This window comes from Primulina huaijiensis, unplaced genomic scaffold (genome assembly GCF_012295235.1).
Source record: "Primulina huaijiensis isolate GDHJ02 unplaced genomic scaffold, ASM1229523v2 scaffold43071, whole genome shotgun sequence".
NCBI classification, from domain to species: domain Eukaryota; kingdom Viridiplantae; phylum Streptophyta; class Magnoliopsida; order Lamiales; family Gesneriaceae; genus Primulina; species Primulina huaijiensis.
Genome location: NW_027360393.1, coordinates 27,366 through 42,167, shown reverse-complemented (window position 1 = coordinate 42,167; position 14,802 = coordinate 27,366). Strand labels below are relative to the sequence as shown.

At 35.0% G+C, this 14,802-nt stretch overlaps 3 protein-coding genes across 3 annotated transcripts; 2 read left to right on the top strand and 1 right to left on the bottom strand.

The window, feature by feature from the left end:
• Positions 1-40: 40 nt before the first annotated feature.
• On the top strand, positions 41-1,039 carry LOC140969908 (21 kDa protein-like). The gene has a single exon (XM_073431426.1). The coding sequence runs from the start codon at positions 125-127 to the stop codon at positions 731-733; it is 609 nt and encodes a 202-aa protein (XP_073287527.1). The 5' UTR covers positions 41-124; the 3' UTR covers positions 734-1,039.
• Positions 1,040-2,563: 1,524 nt separating this feature from the next.
• On the bottom strand, positions 2,564-7,414 carry LOC140969907 (hsp70-Hsp90 organizing protein 1). The gene is made up of 7 exons (XM_073431425.1): positions 6,363-7,414; positions 4,035-4,323; positions 3,866-3,951; positions 3,555-3,778; positions 3,379-3,445; positions 3,239-3,298; positions 2,564-2,870 (listed from the first exon to the last, which is right to left on the bottom strand). Exons 1-7 carry the CDS (start codon positions 7,263-7,265, stop codon positions 2,757-2,759), a joined length of 1,743 nt encoding a protein of 580 aa, XP_073287526.1. The 5' UTR covers positions 7,266-7,414; the 3' UTR covers positions 2,564-2,756.
• Positions 7,415-8,649: 1,235 nt separating this feature from the next.
• LOC140969903 (vacuolar-processing enzyme-like) lies at positions 8,650-12,825 on the top strand. Its single transcript, XM_073431421.1, has 9 exons — positions 8,650-9,023; positions 9,798-9,962; positions 10,517-10,673; positions 10,775-10,860; positions 11,143-11,342; positions 11,774-11,822; positions 11,897-12,109; positions 12,275-12,478; positions 12,569-12,825. Exons 1-9 carry the CDS (start codon positions 8,820-8,822, stop codon positions 12,749-12,751), a joined length of 1,461 nt encoding a protein of 486 aa, XP_073287522.1. The 5' UTR covers positions 8,650-8,819; the 3' UTR covers positions 12,752-12,825.
• Positions 12,826-14,802: the final 1,977 nt, after the last annotated feature.

The following is a 14,802-nucleotide window of genomic DNA, read 5'->3' as shown; positions in this document are numbered from 1 at the left end:
AAAAAAAAAAAAAAAAAAAAAAAAAAAAAAAAAAAAAAATTGGTTAGGTGGCCCTTCAAAGAAGCTCCTCTAAACTCAGCATAAAACTCCCCGAACACACTTGCTTAAACACTTCGAAATTATAATGGCAAAACACATCATTTTCTTGGCATTTCTTCTCTTATCTTCGCAACACATACCTGTTAAAATATCAGCAGAATTCGCTCTTCATTCAAACCCTAATCCCATAGAGTTTATCAAAGAAGAATGCGGATCCACTCGCTATCCGGCTCTCTGCATCCAATGCCTCTCCAATTACTCCACCACAATCCAGAAAAGCCCCTGGAACCTAGCTCAAATTGCTCTTTCAATAAGTCTAAGTCGAGCCCTATATGTGTCTAGCTTCGTCTCCAAACTTCTTACCAGAAAGGGAATGAAACCGATTGTGTTCCGAGCCACAAAAGATTGCGTAGACAATATAGGGAACGCAGTCAATCAGCTCACCAGTTCAATAAAGGAGCTTGAGGGGATGAAACGTCGTATGAAGAATCAGGATTTCTTATGGCACGTTAGCAACGTGCAGACATGGGTTAGCTCGGCTCTGACAGACCAAACTACGTGCCTGGATGGATTCTCGGGGTCTTCCACGGATGGATACGCGAAGGTGGCTATAAGGAGTAGAGTCTCGTATTGCGCACAAGTTACAAGTAATGCACTTGCATTGGTTAATCGCTTTGCAGCTACGCATGCATGAACTCGATCGCCTTTCATTTTGTGTTAATTTACCATGATCAGATACCTACTATTGCAGAGGTGGTTTGAATAAACTGAGTAATGTAACTCTGTAAGGTTTCTTATCAGATTTGTGTTTAATGTTTAGTGTAATTTGTTTGTGGTTCACATGAGGTAATAACTATTAGGATTTGGAGATTGTTTTCTTGTAATGTTTCATTCTATCCTCTACCGGGAGAACTTCTCAACGTGTGCGGGAAAGTCATCGGATTGGGTAGACCCTCACCAAAACCACAGTCCAATTGTTGCTGCAAAAAGTGGAAAAAATTCAACCTTTGTCCCCCAAATGCGCAAGTGGATTTTGCATTGACCAATTTCTATTTCAATGAAAACTCAATTATATAGTACGTCTATATACTATATTTTCTCAAGTGAATCAATCATCCCACGTGCTCCCAACAATTACAAGGATTAAAAATACAAATAATTTAGTTTGTTGTAAGACTCAAAACTTTGAATACGATTTAATTTGCCAATTAACTTTGAAATTACAAAAAAAAAAAAAAAAATCAAAGCAAACCTAATATTTTAAAAATTAATATTAGAATATTTTTTTAGAATATGAAAACAACGTACTTTCATCTCGGGTGGGTTCATAAATTAAGCTAATAAACTTTTTTAACTTGAGAAACTAAATTTTAAAATAACTCGTAAAACACATTTTGTTAAAAAAGTGATATAATTTTTGTTTGATTCGACATAATTAAAACGTTTTTTCCAAAAAAATAAAAATAAAAAAATCAAACATACATCATATGTCGGAATATAATTTTGAAATAATATATCAGTCTTCTATTTTTCAAGATGAGTTTGACTAGCGTTGCTTCATTGATGTGCGTACCATGTGAAACCTACTTGCCACGTGAAATTTTTGTTTTTGTACTGGTTGAAGGTTTTATATTAATGTGCTAAACTAAATATAAATTATACCTTTTTAAAACATCATTAATAATATATATATATATATATAATTAAATAAAATACTAGAAGATTATAAAATTAAAATGTCAATTTGGGGGAATACTCTGTTTCGATATATCGCATTCTCTTCAAACTCATCCATGAAAACGGTGGATGCATAAATAAAAATAATATGATGACAATTAAGTTAAGAAATGTAATCGATTTTAGATTTGGACATCTAATTATACAATCCAGCACTAAAGGTATCCAATATTTCATTGGATATGCGTGAGATCTATTCATATTTCTTTGTACATATTTTTCTCTACTAAAGTTTTTTATGAATGATATTCGAGAAATTTTTATCATCTTTTCCTGTCGACAAATTATGTATTCCAATCATACATTTATATTTTTGCAAGAAAAAAATATTGATTTATTTTTTCTCTCAAATTTATTTTTATTTCAGTACAGTTTGTTTCAGTCGTTCCAAATCCCTCTTCAATAAACGGACCCCAAAACTTCCTGGAATTAAAAAGTAGACCCGATGGCCATTAATAAAATCCTCGAATTCATTTTTCAAAACAGCGTACACGCTGATCAATTTCTCTTTGGGGAAAAAAATGCAAGTCACTGAATAGACTTCAAATTAATTGATCATAAATGATATCTAACATCCAAATTTCAGATACAATATCAAATCACATAACTCCATTGATATAAAATCGACCCAGACAAACACATCCATTTTTTCAAGTCAGAGAGGTGTAACCAAGCCAAAGTGCTTCACATGAAATGGCTCCAATAGAAAATCAATGCATAAAAATACCAACACACCAACTTACAAATCTAAAATGACTTTCCACCAAAGGATCAACGACAATAATCATAACAGGAAATGTCTCAATTAAGCTTAATCTGTGAGTAGCAACTCCGTCATACAGGCTCCAAATGTGAGTAAACATATGAGAAGGGACATGGATCAAAATACCACGGAACTGTAAAAATGCGACAGGTCACACCAATTCCATTAAATAGATATCTAATTACTGCTCCTTCCTCCGTATCCTGTCGAGTTTTGCTTATTTGACTTGGACGATTCCTGCATTTATCAGCTTCTGTATCTTGTCCATCACCAGAGGGTTCTTCATGTGTTCCTGTGCTGCCTTCGGATTCTCTTGGAAGTCAACTAGGACCTATTATTATTCCAGCACGAGAAGCATCACATCTATAATCAATACTCAAGCCAGAATACAATAAGACCAACTATGTTTGAATAATAACAAAGGTTAAGGCTAACCTTGAGACATGTCAAATTGTCAATAAGTTAACTAAGCCGAAAAACTCAACCTCGAGAAGTATCGTCATTATGACTATTGAAACTAGAAATGGGGCCAAAAAGTTTTAGAGAAAATCATGCCCAATATAACTCTATGCCTATCACAGTGATACTCAACAAGTGCATTCAACACCATTTGATCATGAGATTAACCGGACATGTCCGTGAGATATGCATAATCCAATGGTGAGGGGTTCAGCACACAAAAGAATCCTTCACCCGTACCTGTCTCATTACTGGATCTGTCAAAATGTTTTGAATTTCTGGATCCTGCATCCCCTTAGCCTGTAAATAGAGCGCATAAATATAATCAGAATAGTAGTCATAGCTAAATTACAAGGATGCTGAAAGTAAAGTGCGTTTACCTGTCTCTCCTTCAATTCCTCTGGGGTCAAATCTCCACGACTACCCTTGTTTATCTGCTCCACACATCTGCAAGAAAACAGGATGGGCTCCAAATAATTATGCTATAGGAATTAAAACGACTCATAGCAGCAGCATGAGTTGAAACATTAACAAAAAGAAGCAATAATCAAACTACCTCTTGATACCATCAAGCAATTCCTGATTTCGAGGATCGTGCTTCAAACCCTCCTGGTATGTTTCCAATGCTTTCTGGTACTCTTTCATGAAAAACTGGATGGCACCTTTTCTGGTGTAACCTTTCGAAAAAGTTGGATCGAGTTCAATACATTTTTCAGCATCTTTGAGTCCCTCGGGCATAGCCCCAAGTTTTGTATAACAAGCAGCCCTATTGCTATATGCCTGCAAATTCGATAAAATAAAAAATGATAAAAACATCTAGGAAGCTGTACACACAGAAACAGGCTCATAACACTGAGTGTAAAGTACCTTGGCATCTTTTGGGTTCCTTTTTATCGCTTCGTTATAGTGCATGACAGCTTCAGGGTATTTCTGCTCTTTGAAAAATTGATTGCCTGCAATTGAACAAAAAAAATTATCTAATAACTACTGTCTAATGCGATTAATTCTACTAGATGAGCAGAAAAGGCTGTCCTACCTTTCTCACGCTCCTCATCAGCTATTTGCGGATCAAAGTATTCTTGTTGCTCTAGATCTTTTTTTGCCTTCTCAGCATCGTTGAGCTTCTTCAGAGTGTCGGGATTTCGATGTTCAGTAAGGGCTTTCTGGAAAGTCTCAATGGCAATGTCAAAATCTTTAGAAGTTTTGCTCATCTTCGCCAAGGCGGTTCCTTTTCTAGTCAAGGCCCTGGCTATCATCTTGAAATCTGATCTGAGTTCTCTGCCCCTTTCAACAGCTTTGTCGCAATCTTTAATGCAGTCTTCGTACTAAATCAATAGCAAAATGAAGACATGAAGCTGCAAATTAAGTACCACAATAGCTAGAAAATATGTTACTTTACTTGCAGTATGGGACAGTAAGGAGAAACAGTCACAAAATACGGCTGCCTTGGGGCAAAAAGACAAAAGACACCGCCGTTTTGCCGAACAAAGCAAAGAAAATGTTGATAGAATTAAATATACAAACACTATTCACATGCAACATAAAAAATGATAGACAACAACAGGGTCATTTTTATTCTGGCCCTTGTGAATTAATAAAAGACTGATACTCCATACCAATGTTCTAAAAAATGGGATTAAACGCAGATTGAACGAGATAAAAAGCGAAACATGACAAAAACACTACAATTTCGGCAAAAAAAAGGGAAAACGGTCGACTGGAGGTTGACTGCATTAAGCGTCATTCAACACGCTTAACCGCTTAAATTAAAACACTTTCAATTTACATCAATTAAAAACTCTGAAAAATATATACAAATGATGATGTTTAGCCTAATGAAAATGAATTTGTAGCGAAGCCATGAGGCTACGGGTGCATTTCGAAGTAGCGAGCGCTATCGTAAAGCAAAGCTACAGAACATTTTTTTTAAGAAATCGTTCTTGTGCCTCATGACTTGATAAACATATATAAATAAATGCAGCTTCATTCCCAAAAAAAAAAGAATAGATTGGAGCAAAATCGCCTGAACGATTTGGTTTTCATTAAGTACAACGGAGCTCTAAAGATAGATACGATAGTCGTGATACCATCGATCCTATCATATTGAATGAAATAACTGATGACAATGAACGGTTAGGTAAGGAGATTGGAGGACGAAGAGCCTGAATTTGTTAACGATGGTTATGATTTCAATTGGCAAGATGTTAGAAATGTTGTAGATGAAGCTCTTTATACATTGAGGAAATCCAAAAAAGGCCTCGAAGGCGACCCCTACATCTACACGGGCCTCAAAGACGATCACATCTACACCTAAAAGAAGCTCGAAGGCGGCCACATCTAAGTCCAAAGGGAAAAGGCCTATAAGAACATCTACTACAATTGATCTTAGATGAATTCGACCTTAACGAAGAAAGTGAAAAAGAGAATGATGCCGAACGATATGCAATTTCAAATGAAGAAAATGGTCTCGATCTTGATGAAGAAGATGAATAGTAGATTATGTTTTCTATTTTAGAATTGTGGTTTTATATGTTTCGGACTTATATTTATTGTTATTTATTCAAAAACTGTCTGGATTTATGTTATTATATGCTATATATTATATATTTATATATTTTTTACATTTTACTTTCAAATAGCCCTTACTAAGCAACTTGCTATAGCCACGGGTAGCCTTTGCTCTACACGCGATTGAAAACTATGATACGGAAGATGAGATCAAATTAGAATCTGACAAAGAAGAAAATATTTACAATTTTTCATGTGGTCTAGTTGTAAACACTTGAAAAGTTTCACGAGCATATATCTTTTTTTCTGAACTATTGATTAACATTGTAAAATGAACATAAAAGCGACCAATTCAGCTAGATCAAGCATGGGCATTAAGAGCAAGCAAACACACATAGTTCAGAAAAATCATACGAGAATAGAATATGGTGCCCCTAATATATAAATCAAATCATTTGATAATACCTTAAGCTCGTCAGATTATCATACAGATTAATTAGTTTGATGTTAAAAATTAGACAACATGCACATTTTACAATCTCAAATCACTCTAATAAAGATATGCTAGTAGCTCTAGCTGGCAATAATTGGATTGTGCTGACACTTTCAAAATTCCAAATGAATGACTAGACATAGCTAAACCAATTATTTACCGACACTACACTACTTACTTTTAGTTTAACCTACGATAGAAATATATTCAACAATTTTGCTCCACGTCTAATGCTCAAGGTAATGAAAATTTCCTATTCCTATTAAAGGGTCAACACTACCACGGAAACTGACCGCCAAAATACTAGATATCAGAAGAAAATTGCATTAAAAACAAACCAAAATAGGGAATGATTAAATAAACCTTGCCCATCTCCAAATAAACAGCTGCTCGATTAGTTAAGAATGAAATATCCTCATCGTCCAGATTAATGGCCTTAGAATAATGCTGAATTGCGGTCTCAAAATCCTTCTTCTTGTACGCAGCATTTCCATTCTCCTTCTCCTTCTGGGCCTGGGCCTTAATCTCCTTTTTCTCCTTCTCCTGAGTCTCCATTGGGTCAGTTTCGGGTTCAGGCATAGGCTCAGGTTCGGGCTTCTTCCACTCCGTTGACCCACCAGCAGTAGATGAAGAGGAATCTGCAGCCGACGGCATCTCCGCATCTTCCTCCGGTGACCTTGTTTGGAACTTCAAATTCAACAAAGCCCCCAGAGCTTGCATAAGCCTCTGATCTTTCAAATACAAATTGAGATTATTCGGATTCTTCTGAAGATCCTGCATCATCTTCACGAAATCTGGTTGTTGAAGAAACCCCCGTGTAGTAGGGTCGTTCGCCAGCCTCACCCACATCTCCGGACCGAAAGCATCACCGAATGGGCTAGCTCCCGGAACCGTCCTAGGCCTTGAGGCCCTGACAGATGCCGCCTCGGCATCGGACAATCCCGATTTCAGTGCTTCGTTGCTGGGATCGATCTCGATACCTTTTTTATAAGCGGATACAGCATCGTCATAGTTGTGAAGGCCCATGTGCGCCGCACCTAGACGAGAATAGCCTTTGCTCCAGTCGGGCTTAAGCTCGACGGTCTTCTGAGCATCGGAAAGGGCCTCGGAGAAATTACCGAGGGAAGCAAAGGCGGCGGATCGATTGGAGTATAGGACGTGGTTGGTAGGGGCCAAGTTGATGGCTTCAGCGAAATGGCTGACGGCGTCGGTGAAATTTCCAGCAGAGAATGCAGCGTTCCCTTTGGTCTTGGCTTCGTCAGCCATGAGTGGTTTCAACAATTAAGAGAATTGAGTGCTAAAAGGATATTGATTGGGCGGAGGACTATTAGGGTTTACGATGGTGGAGAAACTAAAAAAAAGGTGGAGTTCCTAGAGGTTTCGGTCGGGGGTTTCTAGAAAGATCGGGACACGCAGTAGAACATTGTAGAGTAATAATTGCTGTAAATGTAAAAGAATATTCTGACCTGAAAAAGTAAAAGATTGGCCCAATCCAAATTTAGTTGATTCGGTCCAGTCCAAATGATTCTACATTTCCGGGCCCAAATCTCAATAATGGATAATAAGAAACGTTTTTTTTTAATAGAGACTGAAAACAACAACTATGCGTGGTGTTTTACACCAAAGAGTACGTTGTTAAAAACAGTAAAATAGGATAAATAATATTATTAATTATAATTTATTCTATTTGTAATGTAAACACAATTTCTCCCATTTTCTATGACTTTATCTAAGTGCCGTGGCTTAGCATCTAAAACGCACAAGAATAAGTCATAAAATTATACTACAATAATATAATATAATAATCAAAAGTAATTATTTTAGTCATCTTCATATGCCCAAAAAACGTAATTTATTAATAGTTACTAAACCAAACATAAAGTGATTAAGAGGCCCAAAAGGATTAGTCCAATTTCATTAACTTCTAATCTTTATTACAATCCAAATCCAAAAGGGCGAAAATATATATATATATAAAGTCCAATTTTTAAGTCTCTGAAAAATAATTGGTCGTTATTTTTTTCATGAGAATGCAAACAAAATCAATTGGAATTGTTCATGAAAAATGTTTTGAATATTTATTTAAGCTTTTTTTAGTGGAAAATAAATTTATGAAATCGTATATTATTAAAATATATTCCAGATGACATATATTATTTCTTCTTACAAATTTTAATGTTCCAGTCATTTATATTTTAAATTTAAATATTACACTTTTCTGGAATAATTTGACCATCACTTAAAATATTGTTTTCATGAAAAATACATTAATGACATCGGTCATAAATTTAATATATTATAATTATAAATGATATATAATACCTCTTGTTCTAATTTTTGTAAAAAAATAAATGGTTGTATGGAAGAGAAAAATTAATAACAAATTATTTTAGAGAATAATGATGATGGCTATTATTATTTGAATATTGTGTACTACTATAATGGCAAGCTGTTATAATATTAAGGTGATTATTTAGAAAAAAAATTATATGTTATTTTATTACGTCATAAATATTTTGAATAATATATGCTACTTAATATTTTGGTTTATATTCTACGTTTTTTTCTTAAAAAATTCTTAAAAATTGTTTAAAAAACCCAACACGGAGGCCTAGAATGTCTCGATACGCCAGATCACATCTTTGAATGATTGATAACAAATTTACAATCTCCCCGTGCGTATCCACATGTTACTCAATCTCCAGTTGCGGACCCACCTCCCATTCTTCCCTCCCAGGTGTCACTCTTCAGCTTTGCATGGCTGCACTCATCTTCAACATATACAAAAGCACGCACTGAGTATGTGTGTTGCATTTCAAGATGGCGCTTTCTCGTTTTACTTCCATTCTGGTGGTGATGATTCTGGTAGTGGCGCTGTCTTTGGAAGTTAGAGGAATAAGGTGGCAAGACCCATGGGACCCGATGATTCGTTTGCCGGTGGAGGGAGCCGAAACGGTGGAGAAAGTTACGAGATGGGCGGTGCTGGTGGCGGGTTCGAATGGGTATGGGAATTATCGACATCAGGTGAAGTTTTTATTAAAATGTTTATCACTTTCTTGACCGTAATTACATCCCAAGTGGTGTGAGATTAATTATATGTGGTGTTTATATTTTGTGATTTTCGTTTTCTAGTTGCTTTTAAATCACCTCAACTTCTCAATCCGTTAAATTCGAATAGCGTGTAAAAAGAATTTCTGTTTTGAACAGAGAAAGGGAAGTCGTCTGAGTTTTCCTCTCTTGCGTTTTTGTCAAAGTAGTAAGAAATGGGTTATAAAATCCTCAGGATCGGATTTATTTTTGCTGAAATCTGTTGGCGTTTAATGCCAATTATTATCTGTTTGTGTTGAAATCACTTTTTCCACATGCTTGAGATTGGGAGATACGTCATAATAGAAGTTCTATTTCAACACGTACGTGACGTTCATCGTATATAAACTAGAAAGTAGGAGAAAAAGAATTATATCTGGAAGTAATATCCAAGTCATGAACTTGTACGGTGGAGGTGTATTCAGATTTCAGAGGCGCCACTCATGACGTATTTAGTGAACCTTTGGGCACTTGGCTATGTTCTTTAGTTAATATTTATTAATAATGTTCGAAAGAGTGTATAGTAGTCCAACTGCCACGAGTTGCTCTCTGTGGGGACAATTATTACTTGCAAAACGATCCCTATCGCAGTAATTTACAACTCATGGAGTCGAGGACTTGATCTTGGATCCCGACTTTTGTAGTACCAATTGCTGTTTTATCGAAAATTTTAACGCTACGATTTGTAACTTCACGTTTTTGATGATGCAGGCTGATATTTGTCATGCATACCAGATACTGAAAAGAGGTGGTCTGAAAGATGAGAACATCATAGTTTTCATGTATGATGATATCGCAAATAATGATTTAAATCCAAGGAAAGGAGTTATTATCAACCATCCGACAGGTGGGGATGTCTACGAAGGCGTTCCAAAGGTATTCTGAATTTGCATGAAAAGAAATTTGCTCATACATTTTTGCTTGTCGGTTAAAGTTATTCTTTGTATATATCTTATTTCTACAGTTAAGAAATGCTGTAGTATCGTGTATACCAGGCTATTGATGGTTTGGAACTATTATTGGTCTAGGATATGCTATTGTTTTGTCTAAAACAAATAGTGGTATAATCGATCAGTTTTGCAAGTGGTTTTGACAACAATAAGCATATGTCACTCTTGCATTATATTTCAAGCTCCTGGTTAGTTCTCAATCTACTCCTTTGTTTCATGCGTGTTAGGTCAAAGTTATGTTACTGTATGTTTTTGCTTTATAATATGCAGGAATAGACAAGAATTTGTGACAGGTGAAATAATGTATTTCTGGATAAAATTTGAAAACATCTTGTGAAGTTGGGAAAATGATCTTTGATTTTTTCAGACATGGTAGAGCTCGAAAAAATCAAGTTGGCGTTGAGAGTGATTTTTAATATAAGTTGACATTAACAAGTTGACGACTTTATTCTAAATATCCTCGACGGCTGCTTGTTATAGGATTACACTGGTGACCAAGTTACTGCTGAGAACTTATATGCAGTGATACTTGGAGACAAAAGTTCTGTAAAAGGTGGAAGCGGGAAAGTTGTCGATAGTAAACCTAATGAGAGAATATTTATATACTATTCTGATCATGGTGGCCCAGGAGTCCTAGGTAAATTATTTTGATACTTGATCACTAAAAAATCAATTGGACTCTAGTATTGTGTTATTTACCGAATTGTAAAATTGTGGTTTGTTTTATTTTAATTTCAGGAATGCCGAACATGCCATACCTTTATGCAAAGGATTTTGTTGAAGTTCTGAAAAAGAAGCATGCATCTGGAACCTACGGAGAAATGGCAAGTGGTTTCACGATTCTGGACTTGTTTTCGAGCATTGCTGGTTGAGAAATGAATTGTTTAATTACTAAAATCTTAGAGGTGCTGAAAACAAGAGTAATGACACTCTGTCTCTTTTTCCAAAAATTTGGCTTTTGCCACTATCATTATAATTTTTATGGATGTTCCTAGTCTCCTCAGCCCCCTTGTTTTATCTCACTGAATGGTGTGTCATGTCATAATTTTCTACCTGTCAGGTTCTTCTTATAAGCTGACCTGTGAACTTAAAATGTAAATTTATAGGTTATATATGTTGAAGCTTGCGAGAGTGGGAGCTTATTTGAAGGGATGATGCCAGATAACCTGAACATCTATGTGACAACTGCATCAAATGTAGAAGAGAATAGCTGGGGAACTTATTGTCCAGGGATGGATCCTGCTCCACCTCCGGAGTATATCACATGTTTGGGAGATTTGTATAGTGTTGCTTGGATGGAAGACAGGTATTAGAATTTTTTTGTTTAATGTTGTCCTTGTATATTTGCTTTTCAAATTATTGATGGAGCTACACAGCCAATGCCCTGATTGTATGAACTTTCCTTCACTGGTGATTTATGAACATTCAAAGAATTTCTGTTGCCATCCATCTTGAAAGTGATTTCTAGAGGAAATTAAGATATTTGATCTTGCAATTTGCAATATCTTGATTCTTCGTAAATATGGTGCATCAGTTCTTTGAGGTGCCATGCAGGTTGAAAGTGATTTCTCGAGGAAATCTAGATATTTGATCTTGCATTTTGCAATATCTTGATTCTTCGTAAATATTGTGCATCAGCAAAGGTTGAATAGTTGTTGAAGCTGAGATTCCCTAATAGCATTAACTATTGGAATTTGGAAAGTGACTTCTACTCATTCTAAATCATTTTTGCTATAGTGAATCTCACAACCTCGAAAGAGAGACAATAGGGCAACAATATCAACAGGTGATATTCAAATCAAATGCTTGCTAACTCCATGCTAGGAAAACATGTGAATTTTTAAAACGCATTTTATGCAGGTGAAGGACAGAACGTCTAACCATAATACCTACAATACTGGATCTCATGTGATGGAATATGGAAACAAGGAATTTAAACCCGAGAAGCTATCTCTGTTTCAAGGTTTTGATCCTGCAACCATGGACTTTCCGCCAAACAGGGTACACCACACCAGATCTCACATGGATGTTGTCAACCAGAGGGACGCAGATCTCCTATTTCTGTGGGAAAGGGTAAGCCATTTTTAACAAAAATAGGAATCGAGGCCTCGAGCCTATGGGGTTCAACATTTCGTGGTTCAAGCATTCCTTTTTTCTTTTTTCCCTCCGTAAAATGTTTGGATAGGTCATAGAGACTAGGTAGCTTATATCCTGAACAGGAATATGTTATATTCACAGTACAAAGTCATAAAAGACCCTACGGAAAAGGCGGAACTTATGAAGCAGATAACCGACACAATACTGCACAGAAAACGGTTGGATGGCAGCATAGATATCATTGGCCTAGTTTTATTTGGTCCAGAAAATGGCCCGTCAGTTCTGAGTTCCGTGAGAGGCCGTGGTTTGCCGCTAGTGGATGACTGGGAGTGTTTGAAATCAATGGTAAGCTTTTTTTGTTTTTTTAATCACTTAGCTTGTGCAGATGTTTCTTGAATTTTTTTTCGATGTCATGTTGAAACGAGTCCATCTCAGGTTCGGTTGTTTGAGGCACATTGTGGTTCATTAACTCAGTATGGCATGAAACACATGCGAGCATTTGCTAACATGTGCAATAAGGGGGTTTCCAGTGCAAAAATGGAGGAAGCTTGTATGGCTGCCTGTGGCAGACACAATTTCACGAAATGGAATCCTATGACATCTGGTTATAGTGCCTAGTCATTGCAACTATTTGTAATTGTTAATACTGGATAACCTTTCCTGTAACATAATAAACTTGGGAGTTGTTTGAATCGGTCCTGGCACAAATTTATACTCTAATTTGGAATCGTTATTTGAATCTTGCAGATGAGAGTTAAAACGACGTCCCCGTAAGAACGAGGGATCGTTTGAGACGTAGTATCTTTTTGACAAAATCCCATTCCAACGCTAGACCGTTTGTGTCGGTGGTATGTGATCATAAGTTTACATACAAATTTGGAACCAAAAATGAAAAGCTTAAACGTAGGGTGTGAAGTCGTACCTGTGTTCGGAGGCCTGAAGTGCAAAATTTTAAAAATGGGTTTTTTTTTATTGATATAAATAATCTTAAAATTCAGTTAACAAGTAATAAATATAATAAATAATACATAAATACACAAGAAACAATATATTATATAAAAAAACAAGTCAATAAATATTTGAAATATTTACATAAATAATAATCGTCTTGCAAGTTTAGAAAGAAAAATATATCAAATTTGTATAATGTAATTTTCGGATTATTTTTTTGTCAATCAACAACATAGCTAACTCATTTAGTTTATTTTGTGACATAATTGATCAAAAATAAATGTTTATTACCTTCAACTTCGATAAGCTTTTTTCTGCTTATGCAACTGCTATTAAGATGGTTAACAAAATCTTATATGCAATATAAGTATTTGAGAATAAATCATTCATTTTTCCCAAACACGGTAGCATCTTAAAAATTATTGAAACTCTGTACAATACTTCATCAAGCTAGTTAAAGACTAACTCGTTAGCTTCTCCAAACTCAACAAATGTTCCAAAGTCTCTTGATATTGTTTAAATTGTTCAAACCGAATTTGAAGAAAAGATCGATTTTGATCCATTATAAACAAAAAAATATTTAAATTACTCTTCTTTTTATTTAATATTGGGCAAAAAAATTATTGCAGTAAGTCATCAACTCAAAACATATATGTCGGACTCCCTCGAGGACTGGGCTATGAGACGGTGGCCTCCTTGACTTCATAAAAGATCCGGCCCTACGTAGGGTCATTCAGTCATGTGATGATATAATATTCTAGTCATCTCGTCCGCAAAAACAAAGTCCCCGTATGCGCTGTAACATTTGGGACGACACCATTTATTGCAGCCCCCGTCTGTTTTGCATATTGATTCGAAGTCATCTGTTGGACTATCGCCCACGCTCTCTCTGAAAAGGCTTTTGATTTTCCTACAACCATGGAAACTTGCCAACCTGCAAAATGTTGAATAAAATCAGACTTCACAAATAAAAAGGAGAAAAATACAGGCGCTTTGTTTATTCTGGTTTCTGGAAATAAATAAAAAGCAATAAATATAATTACTTCTCAATTTTATTTTTTCTATGTTGGGTGGGGTTTGGTTTGTATGTATTTATTTTTATGGAGAGAAATTTGAATGAGGATTTGAAATAACATTTATCTTCAATTTTTTTTTAAGAATGACCTTCAAACATGAAATACGAAAACTAAACTAAGAATAAAAATGAGTAAATTAAAAATTGAAAAAGTTAGATTTCATATTTATAGTCAAACAAATATCATTTAGTTAAATAATCCTCGCATTCATCTCAGTGTGTTTGAATGAGGGAGATAATTGGATTTGAAGAGATTGGAATTAGAAATTCCATTTCATGTTGTTTGGAAATATAGAATTTAAGAATGCCTTGATATTTGATGGATTTAATATAACTATATGAAATCTTTGTAAAATTAAGAGATTTCATGAGATTTCAACTATGGACATAAAAATCATTTTTAAATATTAATTTTGTATATCTAACTGATCATAAATTTTATATTATTTTTAAAAAACTTAATAAAATTAGATAATCCTAAAATTATGTATTATAGTTCACACATTTAATTATAGTCTATAGATATTTAATATTGAGATAAATTTATATCCTATAACTATTAAAAACTTTCATTATTTTTAATATTAAAAGTTTAATTTATCAAATTTTGATCGAAGCCCCATCATAGTTTTTTTTTTTTTTT